Source organism: Polypterus senegalus, chromosome 12 (genome assembly GCF_016835505.1).
Source record: "Polypterus senegalus isolate Bchr_013 chromosome 12, ASM1683550v1, whole genome shotgun sequence".
NCBI classification, from domain to species: domain Eukaryota; kingdom Metazoa; phylum Chordata; class Cladistia; order Polypteriformes; family Polypteridae; genus Polypterus; species Polypterus senegalus.
In genome coordinates, this window is record NC_053165.1 from 9875836 (window position 1) to 9899512 (window position 23677).

A 23677-nucleotide genomic window follows, 5' to 3' on the forward strand; every position below is an offset into this window, starting at 1 on the left:
AAAAATCATAATTTAATAAACAACCATGAAAAGTAACATTGCAACAATGCACGCGCATACCTGTGTGTGTGTCTCTCTCGCACATGCGCCTGTGTGTGTGTCTCTCTCTTATGTACCTGTGTGTTGTGTGTGTGTCTCTCTCTCGCCTGTGTGTGTCTCTCTCGCACACCTGTGTGTGTGTGTCTGTGTGTGTGTCTCTCTCTCTCGCACACCTGTGTGTGTGTCTCACGTGCCTGTGTGTGTGCGTGTCTCTCTCTGCACAGGGAATGCACAGGAGAGACTGAACACGTGCGGCCCCGCACATGCGCACTTCACCAGAAGACACACACACACGGACACCTGGACGCACACAGTGGTTTTATTAAAGAGGATACTTGAAACTTAAACAAAACATCATAGACGAGATGTGTGCATTATCAATATTTCCTATATTTTTTTCTGTGAACTGTTTGCTTTGAATTTCACTAAAACGTTTAAAAACGAAGACACTTGGACTGTGGGTTTTTTATATATGCGTCTCACTTAACAATACAACCTACATTGAGAAGACGTTGTTTCAGAAAATTGATGGCTGAGCAGGTCAATGGCCATTTTAAGACATTGGAGTGAGTCTAATGACTCGCATTGAATAAGGAGTTTAAGATCATGAATGTATTTCTAAAATCTATGTTCTGAAGTACTAGGCCACAATGTCTGTCTACTGTCAATTCTTTAGCATGTGGTCCTCTATTGGTATACTTTTTGAGATACTGTCTAGTTGTGTCTTTTGGCAGAACCATAATGCATTTAGTACACTATATAACAATTTGTATTTTTGAATTCAGGTCTGAAATGTCCAAATGATAGTCAACTTGTCAAACTGCTGCAAGATTCTAAAACTTCTCAGAGCGCTAAAAAAATCCCACTTATTCCCAGTACTTCTGAAGAGATGGATGAAATGATGAAGTTATGTTCTTATATTCGTTTTAAAATACCTCAACAGGTAAGTATTTTTTATTGTGAATCTAAAGTTTAGATTTATTTTTTTCTTATGAAGACTAACAGATACTTGAAATAATTTTGCTTTTATGGAAACTTATATGTGGGAAATGTGCCTTGAGGGAGGATTAGGTCATTGTTTTGTTGGACACAGATCATTGATTTCTGTGAAATACTGCTACAGTGTCTTTCAAAAACAAGTCAACACTTTTCTACTTTTAAAGGAATACTCCACAACAACAACAACAGCATTTATTTATATAGCACATTTTCATACAAATGATGTAGCTCAGTGCTTTACAACAGGGGTCGCCAGGTCCGGTCCTGGAGGACCACCGTGGCTGCAGGTTTTCATTCAAACCCTTTTATTTTTAAATGAGTGCCATATTTATGCTGTTAATTAACTTCTCATGAATTTATTTTAATTGAATTGCTTGTTTAAGATTCGTTCTCCTGAATTTTTTCATCGTTCCTCTGAGTTGCTTCATTTCTTTCCTTAAATGGCACCCAAACTGAAATGAAATGTCAAGCGAGTGAGTGAGTCATCAGAAATACCAACTAAGTCAGGGCCTCAAACTTGAGCATGTGAAAGGCACTACATAAATAAAAAGTATTATTAAACTCCAACCAAATTTACTCCAGCCAGCTGCTTTAATGAGGTGCCGAGTCTTGTTGTTTAATTAAACCCGTTCTTTAATTCCATGGCTTGTTGCTGCTCTCATGGTACATTAGCAGACATTTCCGAAATTGTTGATTTTCTCTTTTCTAAGTGCGCCGTTAAAATTTTTGTGGACCTGAGCAGATCAACATTCCTGAGACCTTCAACTTTCTTTATTTTCAGATATTGTATGATGGACACCAGTTGTTTTGGCTCATTTTGTATCTCATTATTGTTTGGCTGCTAATTAAAGAAAAAGAAACAATTAAGGGGTCTGAGTCTTCAAGAGCAAGTCAATTCAAATTAGTTCAAAAGACGTTAATTAGCAGCAAAAACAGGTCACTCGTTAAAAAAAGGGTTAGAATGAAAACCTGCAGCCACGGTGGTCCTCCAGGTCCGGACTTGGCAACCCCTGCTTTACAAGATGAAGAAAGAAAAATATAAAAATAAGATTAGGCAATGCTAAGTAACAAAGAATAAAGTCAGGTAAAGCAAGGACAGAAAAAACAAAACGGGAAAAAAAAAATCTGCAGGGGTTCTGAGGCCACAAGACCACCCAGTCCCCACTGGGCAAAACACTCAAAAATGAAAATTTTGGTTTGTAGTGATAACTGAGAAAAGTTTTTACCTCATGTTATCATGCGGAACAGAGATTTAAAAGTCTCTATATGTAATCTTCATTTGGATCTTGATCTTTTGTCGTTTGTCCGTGAATGAATTAGAAGAAGAAGCACTAGATGGCAGTAGAGAGACAGCTAAAACACAGGCATTGCATTAAGAATCTCCTCCAGGCTTATACTACTGAAGAGTGTAGTACGCCAGTCACACCTCAAAACACAGACATTCAAACTAAACAAATTGTTGTGCTTTAAATTAACTAAAGAGATCTTCATTTAGATCTTGATCTTTGTTTGTCTGTGAATTCCACGCATGCGTAGACCATCTTCCAGTTTAGTACGTTGTTGTTACTCACGAATGTCAACAGTGTGCCGGAATAATGAAAGGGGTGGTGGACAGTGTTACGCTGGTCAGCTCCTGAGGCCTGGTTAGAGAATGAGATTGCCGAAGATAAAAGGTACGTGCCTACGTCACATATGAATGAAAGAAAGACAGTGGATAAAATGAATGACAACGTAATGTTCCAGAAATTATTGTTACGTTGTAGCCGGCGAGTGCTGCGCGTCTCACAGTTGTACCGTGCCTTGCTCACATGTCAGTGAAGTGATCCCTATTTATGCTTTAAAGAGCCTGGATACCTATTACCTACCCTTTTATAACCATTGATCCGTGTATATTGCTTTACTCTTTGGATTGCCACAAAGCAACCTGCGAGATTGGAGAAAGGTTGAGAAGACATCGTGAGAGGAAACGATAGCGTCGTGAAAATGAGATGGACTGTGAACGGACAGAAACAGAAATGCTCCCACACCACCACATAATTACGTTTCGGACAGTGATTCCGAGTAAGCCGTTCCTATCGAATCGATATCCAAGGATTTTCTTTTTTAATTTTGTTTCCCTTATAAAAAATCATAATGCTGTGCGACGAAGGGCCCAGTTCACGACTGGCAGGCAGCCGCGTTTAAACAGGGAGCCCTTCACAGACAACTTTAACATGCACAACATAGTTGGCCGCACATGGCTATTTAACTATATAATACAATGGGAAATGATTTGAAAAACATCCAAGGGATGGTTACACCACTGGCCAAGGGATTTATCTCAAAACTGTAGTGATTGGTAAATTAATTGAATGTTGAGCACATATGCAACTTTCAAACTGTACAAAACGTAATTTAGAGGCATAGCGGTAAGCAACAGAGCAAGTGTCATGGAAGGCAGTGCCTGCATGTCTGCTTTGTTGGGATATGATTTTCTTCTGTGAAGAGCTACCAATCAGGAACTGACAAATTGCAATGAGTAAGATCCAATCAGGGAAGGGCAAGGTAATTAGCACAAACCAATCAGAGCATGATTAAAGTCTGTGTCATCAAAACTCTTATGTTTTCGCTCATCTATACTGCAGTGCCAAGCCAGCATTTTTCAGATATACACTGATATAGAGAACGTTTTCAAAACTCTCCATTTTCAGGGGTAAAAAACACTTGAGTAGTCTGACTGGACAAAAGGCGAAAGTGGAGTCTAATGTCTGTGTTTTAAATAAAAACGTAGTAGTAGTACAGACATAGACTCGGTATGTGAGCAGTATATGTTTGAGTTCTGCCGCCCTTTCACTTGTTTAATTTTAGAAAAGCAAGTACTTTAAAGTTGTTCATTGTTTAGTAATTTATTTTTTCACTAGGGGGTTCACCCCCTGCTCGCTTTGCTCGCTAACCCCACCGGCCTGCGGTACGTGCCAACCACTTCACGTCTCTGCCGCTCGCGTTGTGAAGAGGGGGGGCTGAACGCACCCCAAGGAGACGCGGTCGCTCCTCCGAAACCCCCTCTTAAACGGTGATACAATGGGAAACAAATAGGTTTTATTTTTTACCTTCTCTTTGCACGATCAGCTGCTGGCTTCCTGCTGCTACCGTGCCGTGTGATCTTCATCTCCCGCGGTGCTTCAAACATTTAAAAGCCTGTACAGCAGCTGTCCTACTCTTTGTCTTTAATTTCCAGCCCCAGGCGTAGTTAAAGCTCTTGGCACAACGTCTCATCTCGCGGGACGTGAGTTCTTGATATTTTTTAGTTTTTAATTTAAAAACAGAATAAGAATCTGAAAATCTAACAACATCACATTAAAGTTCGATAAATTCTGGAAAGAATGATACCAAACATATATATGTAGGTTTTAAAATATTATTATTTAAAGCATGTCAAAAAACGTCACATTAAACATCACATAAAATCGTTGCACTTTAAGGCTTAGGATTTTATATCTATAGAGTAGATTTCAGTTATTGCACTAATATACGTTAGTCAGACCAAAAGGAAGCCCTTAAAATTTGCTCATTGGATATGTCCATTAAAAGAGCTGAACAAATTAATTTTCCTGTTGTTTCAGTTATTGTAGGTTTTGTAAAAAAAAAAAAAAGTATAATATTTCAGAATCAGACATTTTTGGTGATTTAAGCCCTATCGATATTATGCTACAATTTACCTAAAGTATAACTTTTTAAAAAGTAATGGGCAAAGGAAAACCTACAACATCATTTATTTAGACTTTTGAAAAGCTTTTGATACATTTCTGCCCTAAATAGTAACTTTGAAACAAGAAACCATTGGGATCAGAGATATTTTACTGGATTCCACTTTGGTTAACGATTTAGGAAGGGGAAAGCAAAAAAAGAGTTCAGATAAAAGGTGAGTGCTCCACACGGGGTGATGCCATCTGTGGAGTTCCCCAGGGGCCTCTGCTTGGACGGTTATGCTTTCTATTTAGATAAATCACTTTGATCCTGATGTTAAGGTCAAGGTCTTTTTATTGTCAAATGTGTAATGTTACTTGCAGGCACAATAATCAGTATAAAACATCAGGAAAAGAAAAAGGTCAATGTTAAATATAATATTAATGATAGATAGATACTTTATTAATCCCCAAGGGGAAATTCACATACTTCAGCAGCAGCATACTGAAAAAAACAATATTAAATTAAAGAGCAATAAAAGCGCAGTGCAAGTTAAAAAATGCAAGGTGAAGAGTGAGAGGCAGGTAAAACAGTCTATAATCTTGTGTAATGTTAACGTTTACCCCCGGGTGGAATTGAAGAGTCGCATAGTGTCAGGGAGGAATGATCTCTTCAGTCTGTCAGTGGAGCAGGACGGTGACAAAAGTCTGTCACTGAAGCTGCTCCTCTGTCTGGAGATGATCCTGTTCAGTGGATGCAGTGGATTCTCCATGATTGACAGGAGTCTGCTCAGCGCCCGTCGCTCTGCCACGGATGTCAAATTGTCCAGCTCTGTGCCTACAATAGAGCCTGCCTTCCTCACCAGTTTGTCCAGGAGTGAGGTGTCCCTCTTCTTTATGCTACCTCCCCAGCACACCACCGCGTAGAAGAGGGCGCTCAACACAACCGTCTGATAGAACATCTGCAGCATCTTATTGCAGATGTTGAAGGACTCCAGCCTTCTAAGGAAGTATACTGTAGTCAGCTCTGTCCTCTCTTGCACAGAGCATCAGTATTGGCAGTCCAGTCCAATTTATCATTCATCTGCACTCCCAGGTATTTATAGGTCTGTACCCTCTGCACAGTCACCTCTGATGATCAGGAGGGGCCTTGGTCTCCTAAAATCCACCATCAGTTCCTTGGTTTTGCTGGTGTTCAGGTGTAAGTGGTTTGAGTCGCACCATTTAACAAAGTCCTTGATTAGGTTCCTGTACTCCTCCTCCTGCCCACTCCTGATGCAGCCCACCATAGCAGTGTCGTCAGTGAACTTTTGCACGTGGCAGGACTCCGAGTTGTATTAGAAGTCCGATGTATGTTGGCTGAACAGGACCGGAGAAAGTCCAGTCCCCTGCGGCGCTTCTGTGTTGCTGACCACAATGTCAGACCTGCAGTTCCCAAGATGCACATACTGAGGTCTGTCTGTAAGATAGTCCACAATGCCAGGTGTGAATCTACTCCCTTCTCTGTCAGCGTGTTCCTAAGGAGCCGAGGTTGGATGGTGTTGAAGACGCTAGAAAAGTCCAGAAACGTAATTCTTACAGCACCACTGCCTCTGTCCAAGTGGGAGAGGGATTGGTGCAGCATATAAATGATGGCATCCTCCGCTCCCAACTTCTCCTGGTATGCGAACTGCAGAGGGTCGAGGGTGTGGCGGACCTGTGGCCTCAGGTGGTGAAGCACCAGCCGCTCCATGGTCTTCATCAAATGTGACATCAGGACGACAGGCCGGAAGTCATTCAGCTCACTAGGACGTAATACCTTTGGGACTGGGGTGATGCAAGATGTTTTCCAAAGCCTCAGGACTCTCCCCTGTTCCAGGCACAGTAAACAACAGTAAATAAAACTAAACATGTATTACGTACAGAAACACCACAGAAGATGTGGCTCAGATGATTACAGACAGTTTATCACATGTAACAATTGAGCAGCCTTATTACCTACAGGTAGAAACTCTTCCTAAAACTCACAGTTCTGGTGTTAATAGCTCTGTAGTGCTTGCCTGATGGAAGGAAGTAGAAAAATGTCCACGCGGGGAGACTGCGGTCCTTTATGATTTGTTTTGCTTTTTTTTTCTGGATAGCACTTGGCGAAAAATGTTCTTCAGAGATGCTATCTGTGTGGCACTGTTTTCACCACCTTCTGCGTTGCCTTAGGTGAACTCCTGCCATACCAACACACCATGCAGCTTGTCAGGATGGACTTGACATGATGAGGGCATTTGGTTTAGTAATTAGTTAGTAAACTTGTGAAATCTGCAGATAGCACTTAATAGTTGGGTTAGCCGATACTGAGGTGGCAGTAAAGACAATTCAGGCCCCAGACAGTGACCAAAATTGGCCAAAACTTGTAAAATGCTGTTTAATGTAGACAGAAGCCAGAAACATTTCTTTGCACAAAGGGTCAGAATCTGGAATAAATCACCAAGTCATGTAGTTTAAGCACAACCTTGATGACCTTTCAAAACATTTTAGGGTATATTGGGATACATTAACTATTAACCAGCCAATAGAGTTCAATTAGCTGAATGGTCTCCTTATTTTCTCAAGACTATTTCAAGGCTACATTTCCTTATTTCAAATGTTGTTGTGCTACAGAAATGACCTTAACAGCTTAGTCTGCTGCAAAGTTGACCGCATAATTTATGACAAGAGAGTTTGTCTGTCGTGGTCAGGTTTTGAGTGACTCATTATTGATTAGGTTTTATTTTTTGTTTTGGCCACCGTTTTGTGTAACCGCCATTAGCACCACTTCCCAAGTTTCTAGGGGCGTGGCCTCCTAGGTCGCGACCTGCAGGTGGTCCATGTGACAGGATAAAAGGTTGCCATGAGGTTCCTTTATTTATCCAAACTGCTAATAGCAAAAATGCACTTTGTAAAGTAGTTTTGCTTTTCACAAGTTTTGCTGGTTTGTCGTCTTTTTCTGTCCTTGATTTCGATTCTTCGAGCAGCTGGTCGCTATCTTTGTTTTATTTTTTGTTGCTGTTTAATATACAGTTTGGTTTTAGTGATATTGGTGTGGGAGGTTTTGGGGGGCGTATTGTGTCTCGCAGTGCTGTATGGTTATCTCTAAAGTCAGTTCTAACTAACGTTTACTACTTCTGTCCTGTCTAGATCCTACAAGGTCTGGTGGATGTTCGAATACCACACAATGATTTCTATCGTGAAGGTACTGGCAAGTTTACAGTTATAAATCTATCATTTATTTTTGTTTTTTATATGATTCTTTCAAGTCTGTCTGACAGTGTAATGATATAAAAGCATTATGTGGCTGTCAGTCTTTCTATCTATCTATTTATCTCTCTGTCATTCTAATGCTTCATACACACCACTGCATTTTAATTTAAAAATCGAATTTTTAAAAATAAAACAAATTCCTTCTGCAGTAGCATTTTCACATCTTTGTAGCAGCCATGTGTCATTCAGATTCACACTGTTAATGGTGATATATTTATTTTACTTGAGGGACTCCAGGCACACACCCAGTTTCGACTCGGCTTGCACACACTCACACGTTGAGACATAAAAAGTCAATTTTTTAATTAGATACATAAAGTATGTATTAAATAAACAATGGACGAAAAACAGTTAAATAACATTCAGTGCAAAAAACTCTGACGTCAATAAATCTATATATATAAAGGAGAGTTGGGATCCGAGAGACTGTGTTTGTGTGTTTGTGGAGGGATGGAGAGTTAAGGCGAGTGGGGGAGTCACGTGATCATCTCCCCTCCCATTCACCTCATTTCATTCACTTCATTTCGCTCCGAGCTGAGCTCCGCAGCTGACGCGGTCTTGCCGTTCTTTTTCCTTAGTGTTTAGTCCTCTCTCCTTTACTGATTTATATAAAGGAGAGTTGGGATCTGAGAGACTGTGTTTGTGGAGGGATGGAGAGTTAAGGCGGGTGGGGGAGTCACGTGATCATCTCCCCTCCCATTCACCTCATTTCATTCACTTCATTTCGCTCCGAGCTGAGCTCCGCAGCTGACGCGGTCTTGCCGTTCTTTTTCCTTAGTGTTTAGTCCTCTCTCGTTTACTGATTTATATAAAGGAGAGTTGGGATCTGAGAGACTGTGTTTGTGGAGGGATGGAGAGTTAAGGCGGGTGGGGGAGTCACGTGATCATCTCCCCTCCCATTCACCTCATTTCATTCACTTCATTTCGCTCCGAGCTGAGCTCCGCAGCTGACGCGGTCTTGCCGTTCTTTTTCCTTAGTGTTTAGTCCCCTCTCCTTTACTGATTTATATAAAGGAGAGTTGGGATCTGAGAGACTGTGTTTGTGGAGGGATGGAGAGTTAAGGCGGGTGGGGGAGTCACGTGATCATCTCCCCTCCCATTCACCTCATTTCATTCACTTCATTTCGCTCCGAGCTGAGCTCCGCAGCTGACGCGGTCTTGCCGTTCTTTTTCCTTAGTGTTTAGTCCTCTCTCCTTTACTGATTTATATAAAGGAGAGTTGGGATCTGAGAGACTGTGTTTGTGGAGGGATGGAGAGTTAAGGCGGGTGGGGGAGTCACGTGATCATCTCCCCTCCCATTCACCTCATTTCATTCACTTCAATTCGTTCCGAGCTGAGCACCGCTGAGCTCCGCAGCTAACACGGTCTTGCCATTGTTTTTCTCCTTTACTAATTTCCTGTTTAGTACACGCGGTACTTACACAGTCACTCATAAAAGGGGAGATGAATCCGTGCAAGAAATGGGTATTGAAACTACCTTGGAAGACATTCAATCAACGAGGTCATTAAACGGATCTCAAGAGAGGTCTTCTAGGTTGGAACAAAAAAAGCGCTTGGCTGCCAAAACCAGGCGATTAAACGAATCTCAACAAGAAACGACTTCTACGTTAGAAAAAATAAACGATTCGCTGCCAAAATTAGGCGGTTAAACGAATCTAAAGAAGACAGGACGTCTAGATTGGAAAAACCACCATCTGCTGCCGAAACCAGCCGGTTAAATGTGCAGCGAAGCGCGCCAGGTCTGCTAGTAATTAACTAAAAATGAAACTCAAATGTATGTATGTATAATTATTTACACAAAGTCTTTCCTAATATCCCACAAGATGATACACACTAAATAATAAACACATAAACAGCCCAGTTTTAAAGATGTAATGAATGGATAGATGAATGAAATGTCCTCATTGAACAGCCTTCTGGAAGGGATGTCCTACACTGACAAGTGACTGAGGTCACTGACCTCCCAGTGTGACCAGCATAAGCAGCCAAAAGGCTCCATGACGTTCAGTTACAGCTTGAATTCAGAAATGGAGAACAGCAATTGAAAATATGAAAAAAAATGGAGATCCATACAAGTAAACAACAAAACAAATGCCATGGAAAGCAGCTTATATCTTCGTTCATGTTGGAATATGGTGGTCTTCTGTGATGGATGAGCAATCAGTGAATGAGATGTTGCAATGAGCAGTATCCAATCAGGAAAGGGCCACGTAATATGCATGAGCCAATCGGACAGCAATTCGAGTCTGTATTTTCAAAACTCGTTTTCATCCATCCACTAAAACACTGAGGTGGTGTTTGCAGAAATGCACAGCTCTGGAGAGTGCATTTGTTGATTATAAATACTGAGGTAATCGGTACGAAAGGTAAAAACCAAGACTACTGTCTGTGCTTTTAACCAGAAAATAGTAATGTGGGCATAGGTTTGAAATGACAAAAATATTAATATATTTAAAATTAATTATTTTGATTGGAAAAAAATGATAAATTACACATAGAACTGTTTTAAATATACTTTTTACTTACACTAAGTAGTCACATGCTAGTTTTTACGTTTCCAGTCCCCTAAAGTTGTTTCATAGTGGAACGACCAACAGCCGTCTGCTAACCTGCTAACCTGGACTCACTCCACTTTCCACTGTAACGTCTCTCCATTTGAGCACTGTCCTGGTGAAACAACAACAGCATTTATTTCTATCGCACATTTTCATACAAATAATGTAGCTCAAAGTGCTTTCCATGAGATAAAAAGACAAAGTAAGAAATAAAATAAGAGAACACTAGAATAAAAGTAAAGTCCGATGGACAGGGAGGACAGAAAAAACAAAAAAAAATAAAATCTGCAGGGGTTCTGAGGCCACAAGACCACCCAGCCAGCCCCCTCTAGGCTTTCTACCTGACATCAATGACCTCAATCAGTCCTCATGGTATTCAGGGTTCTCATGGAAAGACTTGATGATGACGGTCATGTGGACTTCTGACCTTTAATCCATCAATGTTGGGACATCACGGTGCTTTGATCAGGTGGTGGTGGCGCAGATCAACACCACAGAAAACCGGGAAAAGGACAGAAGAGAGAGTAGGGGTTAGTATAGATTTTGGAGCCACCGTGAATAGTAATGATAATTAATTACATATGCAGAGCATCAGGATTAAACTAAAATGAAGTTATGATACGGCACGGTGGCGCAGTGGTAGTGCTGCTGCCTCGCAGTTAGGAGACCTGAGTTCGCTTCCTGGGTCCTCCCTCCGTGGAGTTTGCATGTTCTCCCCGTGTCTGCATAGGTTTCCTCCCACGGTCCAAAGACATGCAGGTTAGGTGCATTGGTGATTCTAAATTGGCCCGGGTGTGTTTGTGTGTGTCCTGCAGTGGGTTGGCACCCTGCCTGGGATGGGTTCCTGCCTTGTGCCCTGTGTTGGCTGGGATTGGCTCCAGCAGACCCCCGTGACCCTGTGTTCGGATTCAGCGGGTTGGACAATGGATGGATGGATGAAGTTATGGGAAAGCCATGTTAAGGTGATGTGTTTTTAACAGTTTTTTAAAGTGCTCCACTGTATTAGTCTGGCAAATCCTCTCTCTATGATCATCAGAGACCACTGCCATTTTCACGGGGGAAGAAAATCCAAATGAGAGTTTAGCAAATGGATTTTTTAAAGACATGTTGCACCCAAGTTCTAGGTAGGAAGAGAGAAGCTCCTCAAGTAGCTCCTCGCAGTTTTCCACCTTTGCATTCCCAAGTAAACTGAAACATGATTTTTTTTTCTTTCTCAATAAAGGAAGGCTGTAGAATATTTTACACTTTGCTATTAAAACCACTTGAACAATACTTATTTCTTTTGGACAATTAAATTGTGTCTTTCTAGCCTCCTAAAAATAAATTCCTGGCCTGTTTGAACTAATAAGAAGGTGGGGATAAGTGATTGAGAGCAAAGAATGGGCAGCAAATAACTTGATTTCTGGGTTGTTTACACCTCAACTAACATCAAGAATAATGAAGACTGTCGTTTTTCAGTTCAAAATATACAGTCATGGCCAAAGGTTTTGAGAATGACCCAAGTATTGGTTTTCTTAAAGTTTACTGCTTCAGTGTTTTTAGATCTTTTTGTCAGATGTTTCTCTGTTATACTGAAGTAGAATTACAAGCATTTCAGAAGTTTCGAAGGCTTTTATTGAAAATTATATTCAGCTTATGCAAAGAGTCCATATCTGCAGTGTTGGCCCTTCTTTCTTTTTAAAGACCTCTGCAATTCGCCCTGGCAAGCTGTCTGGCAATCAACTTCTGGGCCCAATCCTGACTGATGGCAGCCCATTCTTGAATAATCAATGCTTGGAGTTTGTCAGAATTGGTGGGTTTTTGTTTGTCCACCCGCCTCTCAATGGGATTAAAGGTCTGGGGAGTTTCCTGGCCAAGGACCCCAAATTTCGATGTTTTGTTTCCCCGAGCCACTTAGTTCTCATTTTTGTCTTATGGCCTGATGCTCCATTATGTTGGATTGTTCATTGTGGATCACCAAACTGTTCTTGGATGGATGTGAGAAGTTGCTTTTGGAGGATGTTTTGGTCCCATTCTTTACTCATGGCTGTGTTATTAGGCAAAATTTTGAGTGGCTGAGAAGCAACCCGACGTGACATGAATGGCCTCAGGATGCTTTACTGTTGGCGCGACACAGGACTGATGGTAGCACCGCTCACCTTTTCTTCTCTTTTTTCCGGATGCCCCAAATAATCGGAAAGGGGATTCAACAGAGAAAATGACTTTCCCCCAGCAGTCCTCAGCAGTCCAATCCCTGTACCTTTTAATGATATTTTAATCTTAATATTGAAAAGCCTTTGAAACTTCTGAACTGCTTGTAATTCTACTTCAGTACATCAGTGAAACATCTGACAAAAGGATATGAAAACACTGAAGCAGCAAACTTTGTGAAATCCAACACTTGGGTCATTCTCAAAACATTTGGTCACGGCTGTGCTTCAGAAAATATTTTGAACATGAAAAATACATAAGCCATAACCCGACGTAATTTACTTGTATTGTGCACTTTTATCTTATTGTTTTATGCCACAGACACCTGGACTTGAGCCGTGGAAAACACAGCATGCTGGGCCTTTGTGACTTGCTTGTTCTGCAGTCTCTCATCTATCACAGGCTCCTCTGCAGTAATGTCACTTTCAGCAGTTAGCGGGTGACATTGGGCCTCATGTAAATCCAAATCATATTATGTGATATCATCTACTGTTAAATTCTGCTCCATACTTGTAATATTTTTATTTTTATACTGTATCGAGGATTACTTGGTTTCTATTCTGTGTATTGTGTTGTATTGACCCCCTTCTCTTTGACACCCACTGCACGCCCAACCTACCTGGAAAAGGTACTGCCATCCCCAAGGTTTCTTTCATTTTTTCCCTACATAGGTTTTTTTTAGGAGTTTTTCCTTGTTTTCTTAGAGAGTGAAGGCTGGGGGGCTGTCAAGAGGGAAGGCCTTTTAAAGCCCATTGCAGGATTTCTGGTGTGATTGTGGGCTCTACAAAAGTAAATTGAATTGCATTGTATTGTATCTATAAGTTTGATGATACACATTCTCTCTGACATTTGGGAAGTCAATTACACAATGGAGAGAATGCAGGGGTTTTATAAATTTGTATTTAATAATAATAATAATAACACATTTTCTATATATACAGTATACATATGTTTAATAGAAATACTCTCATCATAACATGACAATTATTTTATGTCTTTTAGTATTTTTACAGATTACGGGTGAAAAATCACGCTATTCACTCCAAGAAAATTTGCACAAATTCAGTGTGCCAGTGCAAGTGATTTGGGGAAAACACGACCAGGTAAAAAAAGACCTGTTCTAATCAATAAAAACTTTCTTGTATTCTAGTAGTGCAACATGTTTGGTATGGTTTAGTGTTTTATCTTGGTAGAGTAATATATTGCTCTACTTTCCCCTTTTGTATTATTAATATGTAGTCTCCCAGACTTATATATAACTTCTATAGTATATAACTTATCCCCACCTTCCCTTCTATATCTATAACCTCAGGCAATTAGGTATAGTAAAAGACAAGCAGGTGTTAAATTACACATAAAATAATGTATTATTGATAACATTCATAAGTATTAACAATATGCAAAGTTCATTTGGATATTGGCAACCATACAACCTGATAAATGGTGTGGTAGTTCAGGCGGCACACAGACTTGTCTCTAGTTCATTTATGGTCAGCTTTCAGCCACATGTCTGTTCGATATGGCTGTCGAGCTGTGCTCTCCATTATGTCGTCCTTTCAAGTTCATCAGTTTGGTAAGAGATGCTTCTTCATCAGTTGTTAGTAAGAGAGAGAGTGTGAGGTTAAGCAAGTAAATTTATAGATTCTCTGTCCAACCCCTAGAGCCAATAGGACATCATAGTACTTAAAGAAGACTTCTGATACACGCCAATTCCAAACGGCCATACTTCGGACCAATGGAGGAATAGAACATCTTAACACCTGCCATCCCCCCAAAACATTTGTTGAGGTAAAGAACTCAAAAAGAAACGTGTGCAAAAGTTGGTGGAAAATACCAAACAATCTCATTGCTTTGGTACTTAAAGAGTCAAGCTGTTGACATGAGGCTTGATGGCCTCCAGAACCATGCCTCCCAGCAACCATCGGGGCCTTCTTAACAACAGGACTAATAACATGGCAGCGCCCATTAACAAAACAAGAAAAATTACAAAATATTGTAATCAATGCAATTCTCCAGGCACAGTTTAGGAACATTCTGAGTTATTAGAAATGTTACTGGTCTTAAGTCGCTAAAATTCAAGCTATAGCAAGGGTGTCATACTTAAGTATTTTACTGAAATTTTATAATTATTTTTATCCATCATGCGGTTCCCCAGGAAGTGTACTGGAACCCCTAGTGGGCCACAGCCTTCCAGTAGAGAGCCACTGATATATTACAGTGTTGCATGACTGATAGTGTGCTACAAAGAAGTGCAAATTTGATCTATTTAAGATATGTATATTTATTAATATTACACACCATCTCTATATATAAAAAAATCCAACGTCTGTCTTTCTGTCTGTCTGTCTGTCCGTCCGTCCGCCTTTCACGTGAGAACTGCGTGACAGATTTTTCTATAATCTGCTTTTACATTTCTCTCATTGCGCTTTGTATAATAGTTCACTTGCGTTACCGATTTATTTGCGCGAATCCGAGAGAGATGCAGCGGGCCAAGGTGGGGGGTAACGGGGCCCTCCTCACTCACACCAGCCTCGGGGCTTTTCCTTACCTCTGCTTAGCTAGCAAATGAGAAACTGGGTTTTTTTCTATAATTTGCTTGAACATTCTGGTTGATTTTGCGACTTCTCTCATCGTGCTAAGAATCATAGTCCGCTTGTATATTTGTGCTAATCCGAGACAGAGGCTGCGAGCCGAGGGCAGGAGGAAGTGTGATGTCAGGGGTGGGGAGCCGAGCAGTACCCTCCTCACTGTCCTGTTTCACTACTACGCGGGCGGAGCCGTGGGGACGGCTAGTATATAATATGAACAAAATGAACACGAGATGATAAAATGTTGGTGTCTTGGAGGATGCTCTGTTTGATGTCTGAAAAGAAAATTAAAAACCAAGGTATGAAATGCCACAAAACGAGTAACATAGTCGAGTCTTCACCAGATTCAGGACTAGCCGCCTTGAGGTCTGACCTCTTGGATAGCAGGCCTTAAACTGATCGCCAACTTCATGGCGTTTCGGTGTTTATATGGCGATGTGGGCAGTAGAGGCCGAGTTATGGCCGTTCCCCCAAACGTGACGTCATATGCCTTCCAGTGGGTATTCTTCCATTCTAAAGGTGTAAACAGAATAGAAGTTAGTTTTGCCCCCATATTTCCCAAGGTGCGAACCCGTTAGACACTCCTAAGGCTCACGTGCCTGACAGTAAATAAAGTGCCCCCCAAAGCTGCCTTATTTCAGTAAGCAGACACTGGTGGGAATCACGGGTTCTGTTCTGTTCTACTCACTTATTACTAATCCTTAGATCAGGGCTTGTGACTGATTGCACTTTGACGTGTTGCGCTCACCGAATCTCGGAGTCATCTTTAGTCTGAACAACTCAAATCACATCAGTGGCACATATTCTGTAAATAAAATTGTAATTTAGCGTATGATTAACTAGAATCCAGTCTGATAGCTTGTCTAAATATACAAATTATACATATACTCGACTGCACTGTGAATCGGGCTTTCTGAACACTTGGTTCTTTTTAATGTGTTTTGGAAATGGAAGTCCAGCTAGTCAGGGCTGGATATATGGATAAAGCACAGACGTGGCCTCCAATTAAACCAGGTGGTGGAGGCATTCAGGGTATTATATAATACATTTTTCTCATTAGGTATACGAGTGCCATTTTAGATACAGAGTTTAAACGTGAGTTTGATAGTGGTACAAACATGAGCATTGTTCTTTATTAACTGCCCTACTGAATTTGGGAACAATGGGGGAAAAAAAACAACGTGTAAGACTGAAAATAATGAGGAAAGACTGACAGATTTTGCTGACCTGATTGCCTTATTGGAAGAAGAGGTTGAGATGACTTGGCATCAGGTGTGTGGAGGCTTCAAGGCCACAGAGAACAAAAGAAAACATTCACAAAAGAAAACCTCTTGTGAAAGAGCCTTCTGAGACAGTCTTTTGTGGTGTCTGGCTTTTAAGACGCCCTCTGCTGGATTCATCCTGAAATACTTCTTATATTCACATTCTTAACATTTTTTGTTGTTGCTCTTGAAGTTGTGCTTAAATTATAATAAAATATACATTAAATATGCAAAAAAATGAACCTTTATAGCTATAGAGCTGTAGTAAATGAAATGTATTATTCTTTGGTTTAGGATTTGTGTGTCAAGTGAATCTCGAGAAGGCAACCATTCATATTCCAGGTTGAGCACTGAAGCCTAACAAATACGAATGAAAATGTTAGACAAAATTAAATAAATAAATATTCAAATAAGTAAACCATATTGTGAAAAGTGATAATAACTAATGAAAACGCAATATTTCAGCATAACTAATTGAATGTGTCCTGAAATGTGTTGCTCATTTATTTATGTCCTTTTTAAACTGTTCCTTTATCTCAGCGACCCAGAATGCAACATGGCTCACCTGACACAATTGAGGGGGCGGGCCCTAGCAAGTACTGTATTTTGATTGGTGAAGTTGTAACAAATGCTGCCTGTGTAGGATGGCCCGTTGCACTCCTCCACCTAATGACATTGTGGTAAAAAATTCGAAAGAGGGCCAAAACCCTTGCCATACTTCATCCTTGGCTCTTTCCAACCTTTTGCAAGAAATCCCTTGATACTACTAATTCTTTGCGTTTATATAGCGCTTTTCTCACTACTCAAAACGCTCAGCAATTGCAGCTTAAGGGCCTTGCTCAAGGGCCCAACAGAGCAGAGTTTCTTTTGGCGTTTATGGGATTCGAACCGACAACCTTCCGATTGCCAGTGCAGATCCCTAGCCTCAGAGCCACCCCTCTGCCCCAAGAGAGCTAATTAAAGTTTTTAACTATTGTCATAAAACGTGAATGAGGACAAAGCAGACAATATACGTATTCCACAAAACGATCCTCACACACACCGCTAAACAGTTAACATAAATTTTACAGTAAGTTTACAGAAACACGCACAGTATAGGCAAAACAAAAACAGTCAGAGCTGCCAAAAATGGACTGCCGGGAGAAAGAAAATGGGGTGCTGAATTTAAAAGCGGGCTGTAAGAGGTTCGAAGGATTGCGATCGTCTTTTTTTGTTGTCGTCACTTTCATTGCTGCAACTACCCATCTGGGTTACAATTACACTCGCTGCCAAGGATTACAGATTTCACTGGATTTGTGCTCTTGTACTGTGCCTTGTTGGTTGTGTGGTTTTCCCTGAGTTATAAAACGTCTTCATCTGCAGAGTGCGCACCAAACTTGTACACATCTTCACTGAGCAACTGCATCATGGTAGGATAAATATGTTTAATTTTTATATTTAAGAGGCTGTTCACCAGAGATTTCATTTTGTTCATCACAAGGCCGTGACGGTGGACGTCTGTGGTGGATCTGAGTGCAAAATAGTTGCTCGGCATTACTGTGCCAAGTGGCTGCTTTAATCCATCATCAGGCATCTTTATCTGAAATGTCTGTTGTAAAGGAAGTCCACCAATCAAAAGACAGAACTTGGTAGAGCCCGCCCTCTCAAGTTTGACAGGAGAAAATGACAGTTTTTATTTCAAGGTGTATTTCATGTTGATTATGGTATTAATGACGTAAGTAAATGAAGAAATAAACAACTAAAACATATTTTCTAAATATTTAATGAAATACGCTCTCACATATCGTTGTGTTTTATTTAATTACTAGTTGTGTAAGCCTGTGTTGTAAAAAGCCCGTGGTCCTAGAAACTATTAAAATCGTCAGAAAAAATTTGAAAGGTAATTGTAAAGAACAACTCTCGGCATCTCTCTCTCCAAGGAGGTTTTGTTTTGCCGACGTGCTTGCATCGTTTTTGCATTAGCGGTTAAGCGACTTTGTCTTTCTTCAGAGGTTTCGTTTTGCCGACGTGCTGTGCTGGCCTCGCTTGCGTATCCTGGGAGGTGGAGCCCTTACCCCAAGTCCACCTCTCACTTCCAGGCCGGACAGACAGACACACACACTTCCACCGATAGACGTCTATATATAAGATTGTCACTTTTCACTGTTGTTTATTTGCATATTTATTTAGTGAATTTTGTCTGACATACTCCCCCATAAACAAAAACTCAAAAAGCACAGGCTAGTGTTCACTTTTTCATCTGCTGTTACATGATTCTGCACATATTTATTTTTATGAATGTCATAATTAAAAGAAGTATACGGGGATGGGATGATTCGCTACGTTGAGTGTTGTGTACAGTCCTAAAACCTAAAAGAAACTTTTTCTCTTAATAGGTTATTGATGTATCAGGTGCTACAGTCTTGTCCAGTGCGCTTCCTGGCTGCCGTGTGGACTTGTTGGAGAAATGTGGCCATTCTGTCGTGATGGAGCGCCCCAGGAAGACAGCTAAGCTCATTCTGGAGTTTTTAACATCCCAGCGGTGCAATGAAGGTTGCAGTGACAAGAAGACATCCTGAAAGTGCATTTTCCACAACACACACTTTTTGATTGGGACTTCTGTTAAAAAATCAGAAAATGCAGAATGTCTCTCAGGGGCACCCGTTTTCATGCCAGGTGATCTAGTGCCAAAGTTAGTCAGGTGAATCAAGTTTTTTAAATGAATATATATATATATATATATATATATATATATATATATATATATATATATACATATATATATATACATACACATACACACAGTACAGGGCAAAGGTTTGGCCACACCTCCTCGTTCAATGTGTTTTCTTTCTTTTCATGATCATTTCCAGCACTCCATCACTCTCCTTCTTGGTCAAATAGCCCTTACACAGCCTGGAGGTGTGTTTGGGGTCATTGTCCTGTTGAAAAATAAATGATCGTCCAACTAACCTGACTTCTGTACAACACAACTGCTGGTCCCAACCCCATTGATAAAGCAAGAAATCCCACTAAATCATCCTGATAAGGCACACCTGTGAAGTGAAAACCATTTCAGGTGTCACCTGTTGAAGCTCATCGAGAGAATGCCAAGAGTGTGCAAAGCAGTAATCAGAGCAAAGGGTGGCTATTTTGAAGAAACTAGAATATAAAAGATGTTTTCAGTTATTTCACCTTTTTTGGTTAAGTACATAACTCCACATGTGTTCATTCATAGTTTTGATGCCTTCAGTGAGAATCTACCAATGTAAATGGTCATGAAAATAAAGAAAACACATTGAATGAGGAGGTGTGGCCAAACTTTTGGCCTGTACTGTATATATATATATATATATACAGTATATATAGATATATATATATATATATATATATATATATATATATATATATATATATATACAGTGTAAAATAATATTTATAATATATATATATATATATATATACACAGTAAGTATATGTATATATATATATATAATTTTTGTTTCTTTAGCTGTTGAAAATTCATGATCATGAACATACTGTCATTGCAAATCTAGATGATATGTTCTTTAGAATATTTGATTTGTATCTTTTATGAGGCTTGACCAGAAGATTTTGCAACTCATTTTTCTATTAGTTCTAACGTGTTCTGGATTTGTTTGAAGATACTCCTGGGGCAGGTGGTGGGCCGAATTGTCAGTAAGACCTCATGAAGTGGGCCGTATATAAAAGATGTGACTGTGAAACCAGGCAATTTACTATATGTGCTAATTCTAAGCATTACACTTAAAAATAGCTGCTCCAAGAAATAGTTTAAGTATAAAATGTTTTATTATTGCTAGCTGTTAAGAGCAATGCCCAAACACCAATTTGAAGTGCCAATTCTTGTCACGAGCATGAAACAGCCTGCTTCTGCATAAGCTGTTACTGTAATGGAGATGCTGGACGTTGTAACAACTAATTCATTGCAAAGATTTGCATCTGTTAATACAATACGTTTGCTTTTAGTAATTTTCATTTGTGGAAACTCTTGCTTGCACCTGCATGTGCTACCGAACAATGAAATCCATGCGTAATGTACATGTGAGTAATGTACAGCCGGTAGAAATCGAGCAAAGAAAACTTTGTCAAATGTAATTTAAGTTCGCTATTGTGCTGGAGCTCAGGTCTGGAGCATTGTTCACACAAATAGCAAAAGGAGATAACAAAATTGCAAAATCAGCCTTGTGGCAGCTAAAGTCCTAAAAGCGAAATTCAGATTCACAATGAGGGGTGGTAGCCTGAGCTGCATGTCTGGTGTAGTCTTCACTTCTGTCTGAACACTGATGCTTAAATTAGGAGACTGAACCAGTTTAGTTTTTTCAGTTAATTTGGATTATTGTAAAGTTTGAAGAATGGAGAAGATAACGTGAAGGATAAATTTGGTATTTTTCAAGTCAAAGTTACTTCTTCACAAACATGGTTTATAAGTATTTGCCATGTGAAATTGTGCTTTTAAAGTTAAGCGGTTTCTGTATATTTATACAAATATCTTGCCCACTCTGCCACTTTACAATGGAGGCTATGGGGCACAGAGGAAAAGCTTAAAAATGTCCCAAATGCATCAAGTTTTTAATCGCTAAGCTGTCCCAGTACCTCATCCAGATTCTTCTTAAATGTTGTCAGTTGCTTCAACTCCATGTCTCGGTAGTTTGATTCAGATTCCTACAACTCTTTGAGTGAAGAATTGCTTCCTAGCTATAGTCCTAAATGCACTTCCCCATAATTTCCACTGATGTCCTCGAGTATGAGAGTCACTAATAAGCTAAAATAATTCTGCAGGATGTTTTTTATTGATGCCTTTGAGGATTTCGTAAACCTGGATTAGGTCCTCACTCAGTGTCCTCTGCTCGAGACTAAGCAGGTTTAAGTCTCTGAGCCTGTCAAAGTAGGACGTGTCTTAAAGTCCCAGGATGCACCTGGATGCTCTTCTCCAAACAGCTCCTAGTGCTGTTATGTCTTTCTTGTAGTGCGGTGACCAGAATTGCTGAACCAACTCCAGATGTGGTCTCACTAGTGTGCTACAGTATATAATAGTCTAAGCATAATGTCTCTCGATATATTGAGTAGTTTTTATGATCCAACCCAACAATCTCCAGTATTTGGCTTTTTAATCACTTCTACACTTCGCTCAGATGGTAAACATTTTGTGCCAACATAAACCACTAAATTCTTTTCAGAGGTTGGCTCTCGTAGGACAGTTTATCCCATCTTGTACTAATAATTGACGTTCCCTTTGCCCACTTGTAGCACTTTGCACTTTTCTACGTTAACCTGCTTTTTCTTATAGTTTGACAATTTCTGAAGCTTGTCCAGGTTGTTTTGAATGGTTTTTGCTGTTTTCTCAGTGGTCTGCCATTGCTCCATTTTTAGATGTCATCAGCAAATTTCATAACTTTACTAACCATACTGAAATCTGTGTCATTAATATAAATCAGAAAGGGTAAAAGTCCCAGGACAGATTCCATTGGGGGTCTCCTCCCATGTGTAGAATGCTCCTCTACACTTTTTGCCTCTTGTTGGTTAACCAGCTTGAGCTCCAGTTTTGTGGGTTACCCTTGATGCCTACAGCTTCTAGTTTCAGAATTAACCTTCGGCGTGGAACGACAGTATCAAAGGCTAACTAAGATCACCTTTCTCTTTTCCCACATCTATGTGGGGTCGATGTGCTTTATCAGACTTGTGCATTACTCAGGATAACCCTGCTTTTCCCATCAATGAGACCCCTAGGTTGACACCCATCCCACCCACACACATTCTGAGACCAGAAGAACTTTAAATAACTTCTTCTTCCTCTTGAATGAGCGGTTGCTCATGGAGTCCCGAATGAGGCACATTGCCTGCATTGTGAGGGAGCGTCAGTTACGGCACTATGGCCATGTGGCGCGTTTCCCTGAGGATGATCTGGCTCGTAAGATCCTCATTGTTGGGGACCTGAATGGCTGGACCAGACCAAGGGGTCACCCACGTAACGTTTCTGCGGCAGATAGAGGGTCATTTCCGGAGGGTGAGACTGGACCGCGTGTCTGCCTAGGGGGGTTGCAAACCGGGATCCCGGGTTGTTTCGTTGTGTAGTGGGTGCGGCAACGCACTGTACCAGTGCATGCTCCCCAACTTGACTTGACTTCCTCATCTTCATCGTTTCCCACTTTTATCTGAGGTCGATATACTTAATCCACTGTCTCCAAACACTTTGGTCCTGCACCTCCTTACCAGTCAAGCCCTTTTACTTTATCCATCCATCTCCACTTTGGCCTCCCTCACTTTTTCTTCCTCCTGGACTTCCAATCCCATCACTCTTTTGCCCTCATATTCAATGTCTCTCCTCATCACAGGTCCATACCATTTCTACCTAATTTCTTGTCCTTTCTTAGATAGCTCTCCCACATTGAATGCCTCATTTCTTATTCTATACTTCTTTATAACTCCACACATCAAGGATAGCAAGATGTATTTCCTACACTTAGTATTGTTCTGCATAATTACCTTCAACTTCTGCTAACTAGGACCAGGGCTTGCATCCACTTCTTCTACCAGTCTGAACTCTGCATTTAAAGCCATTTCTTCAGTAACCTTATCATCCCTCCTTCACCCAGAGTACCGTTTTCAGTTTTGGTCTCCATATTACAAAAACAGACAGCAGTGCTAGAGAACTTCTGGAGGAGAGCAGAGAGGCCGATCAGGACGGAGAGGTATGAGCTATGAGGAGAGATGAAAGACATGAGACCTTTTTAGTTTAAGCAAATGGAGATCACGAGGTAATGGAATTAGTACGGTGGATCCAGGCTGTTCCTTTAAAATAAATTCCTGAAGAAGAACATGGCGACACGATTAGAAACTTGTTATGAGCAGATTTTGCACAAATGTTAGAAAGTTCTTCATGCAAAGAACCACAGACTCCTGGAGTAAATGACCTAAGAGTGTGGTAGAGAGTAGGACTTTAGGGACCGTTAAATCTCGACTGGATGTATTTTGGACAATCTATCTCAGCGAACAGGATGGATGAGCTTATTGGGCTGAATGGCCCATTCTTCTTCACAATTGTTCTAATGTTTTCCACAAAGTTTTCCGATTGGCAGTTAAGCTT

The 23677-nt window shown here is 40.5% G+C and overlaps 1 protein-coding gene across 3 annotated transcripts in view; it reads left to right on the top strand.

Annotated features, from left to right (window-relative positions):
* The window catches only part of abhd6a (abhydrolase domain containing 6, acylglycerol lipase a), a 56110-nt gene extending 36647 nt beyond the window's left edge, over positions 1-19463 (top strand). For all 3 annotated transcript variants that reach the window (XM_039771579.1, XM_039771581.1, XM_039771580.1), the window contains exons 7-10: positions 825-982; positions 7854-7908; positions 13725-13825; positions 18948-19463. In XM_039771579.1, the coding sequence (XP_039627513.1) occupies positions 825-982; positions 7854-7908; positions 13725-13825; positions 18948-19130 (497 nt within the window). In that variant the 3' untranslated portion in view covers positions 19131-19463. The remainder of the gene's footprint in view (positions 1-824; positions 983-7853; positions 7909-13724; positions 13826-18947) is intronic.
* The last annotated feature ends 4214 nt before the right edge of the window (positions 19464-23677 follow it).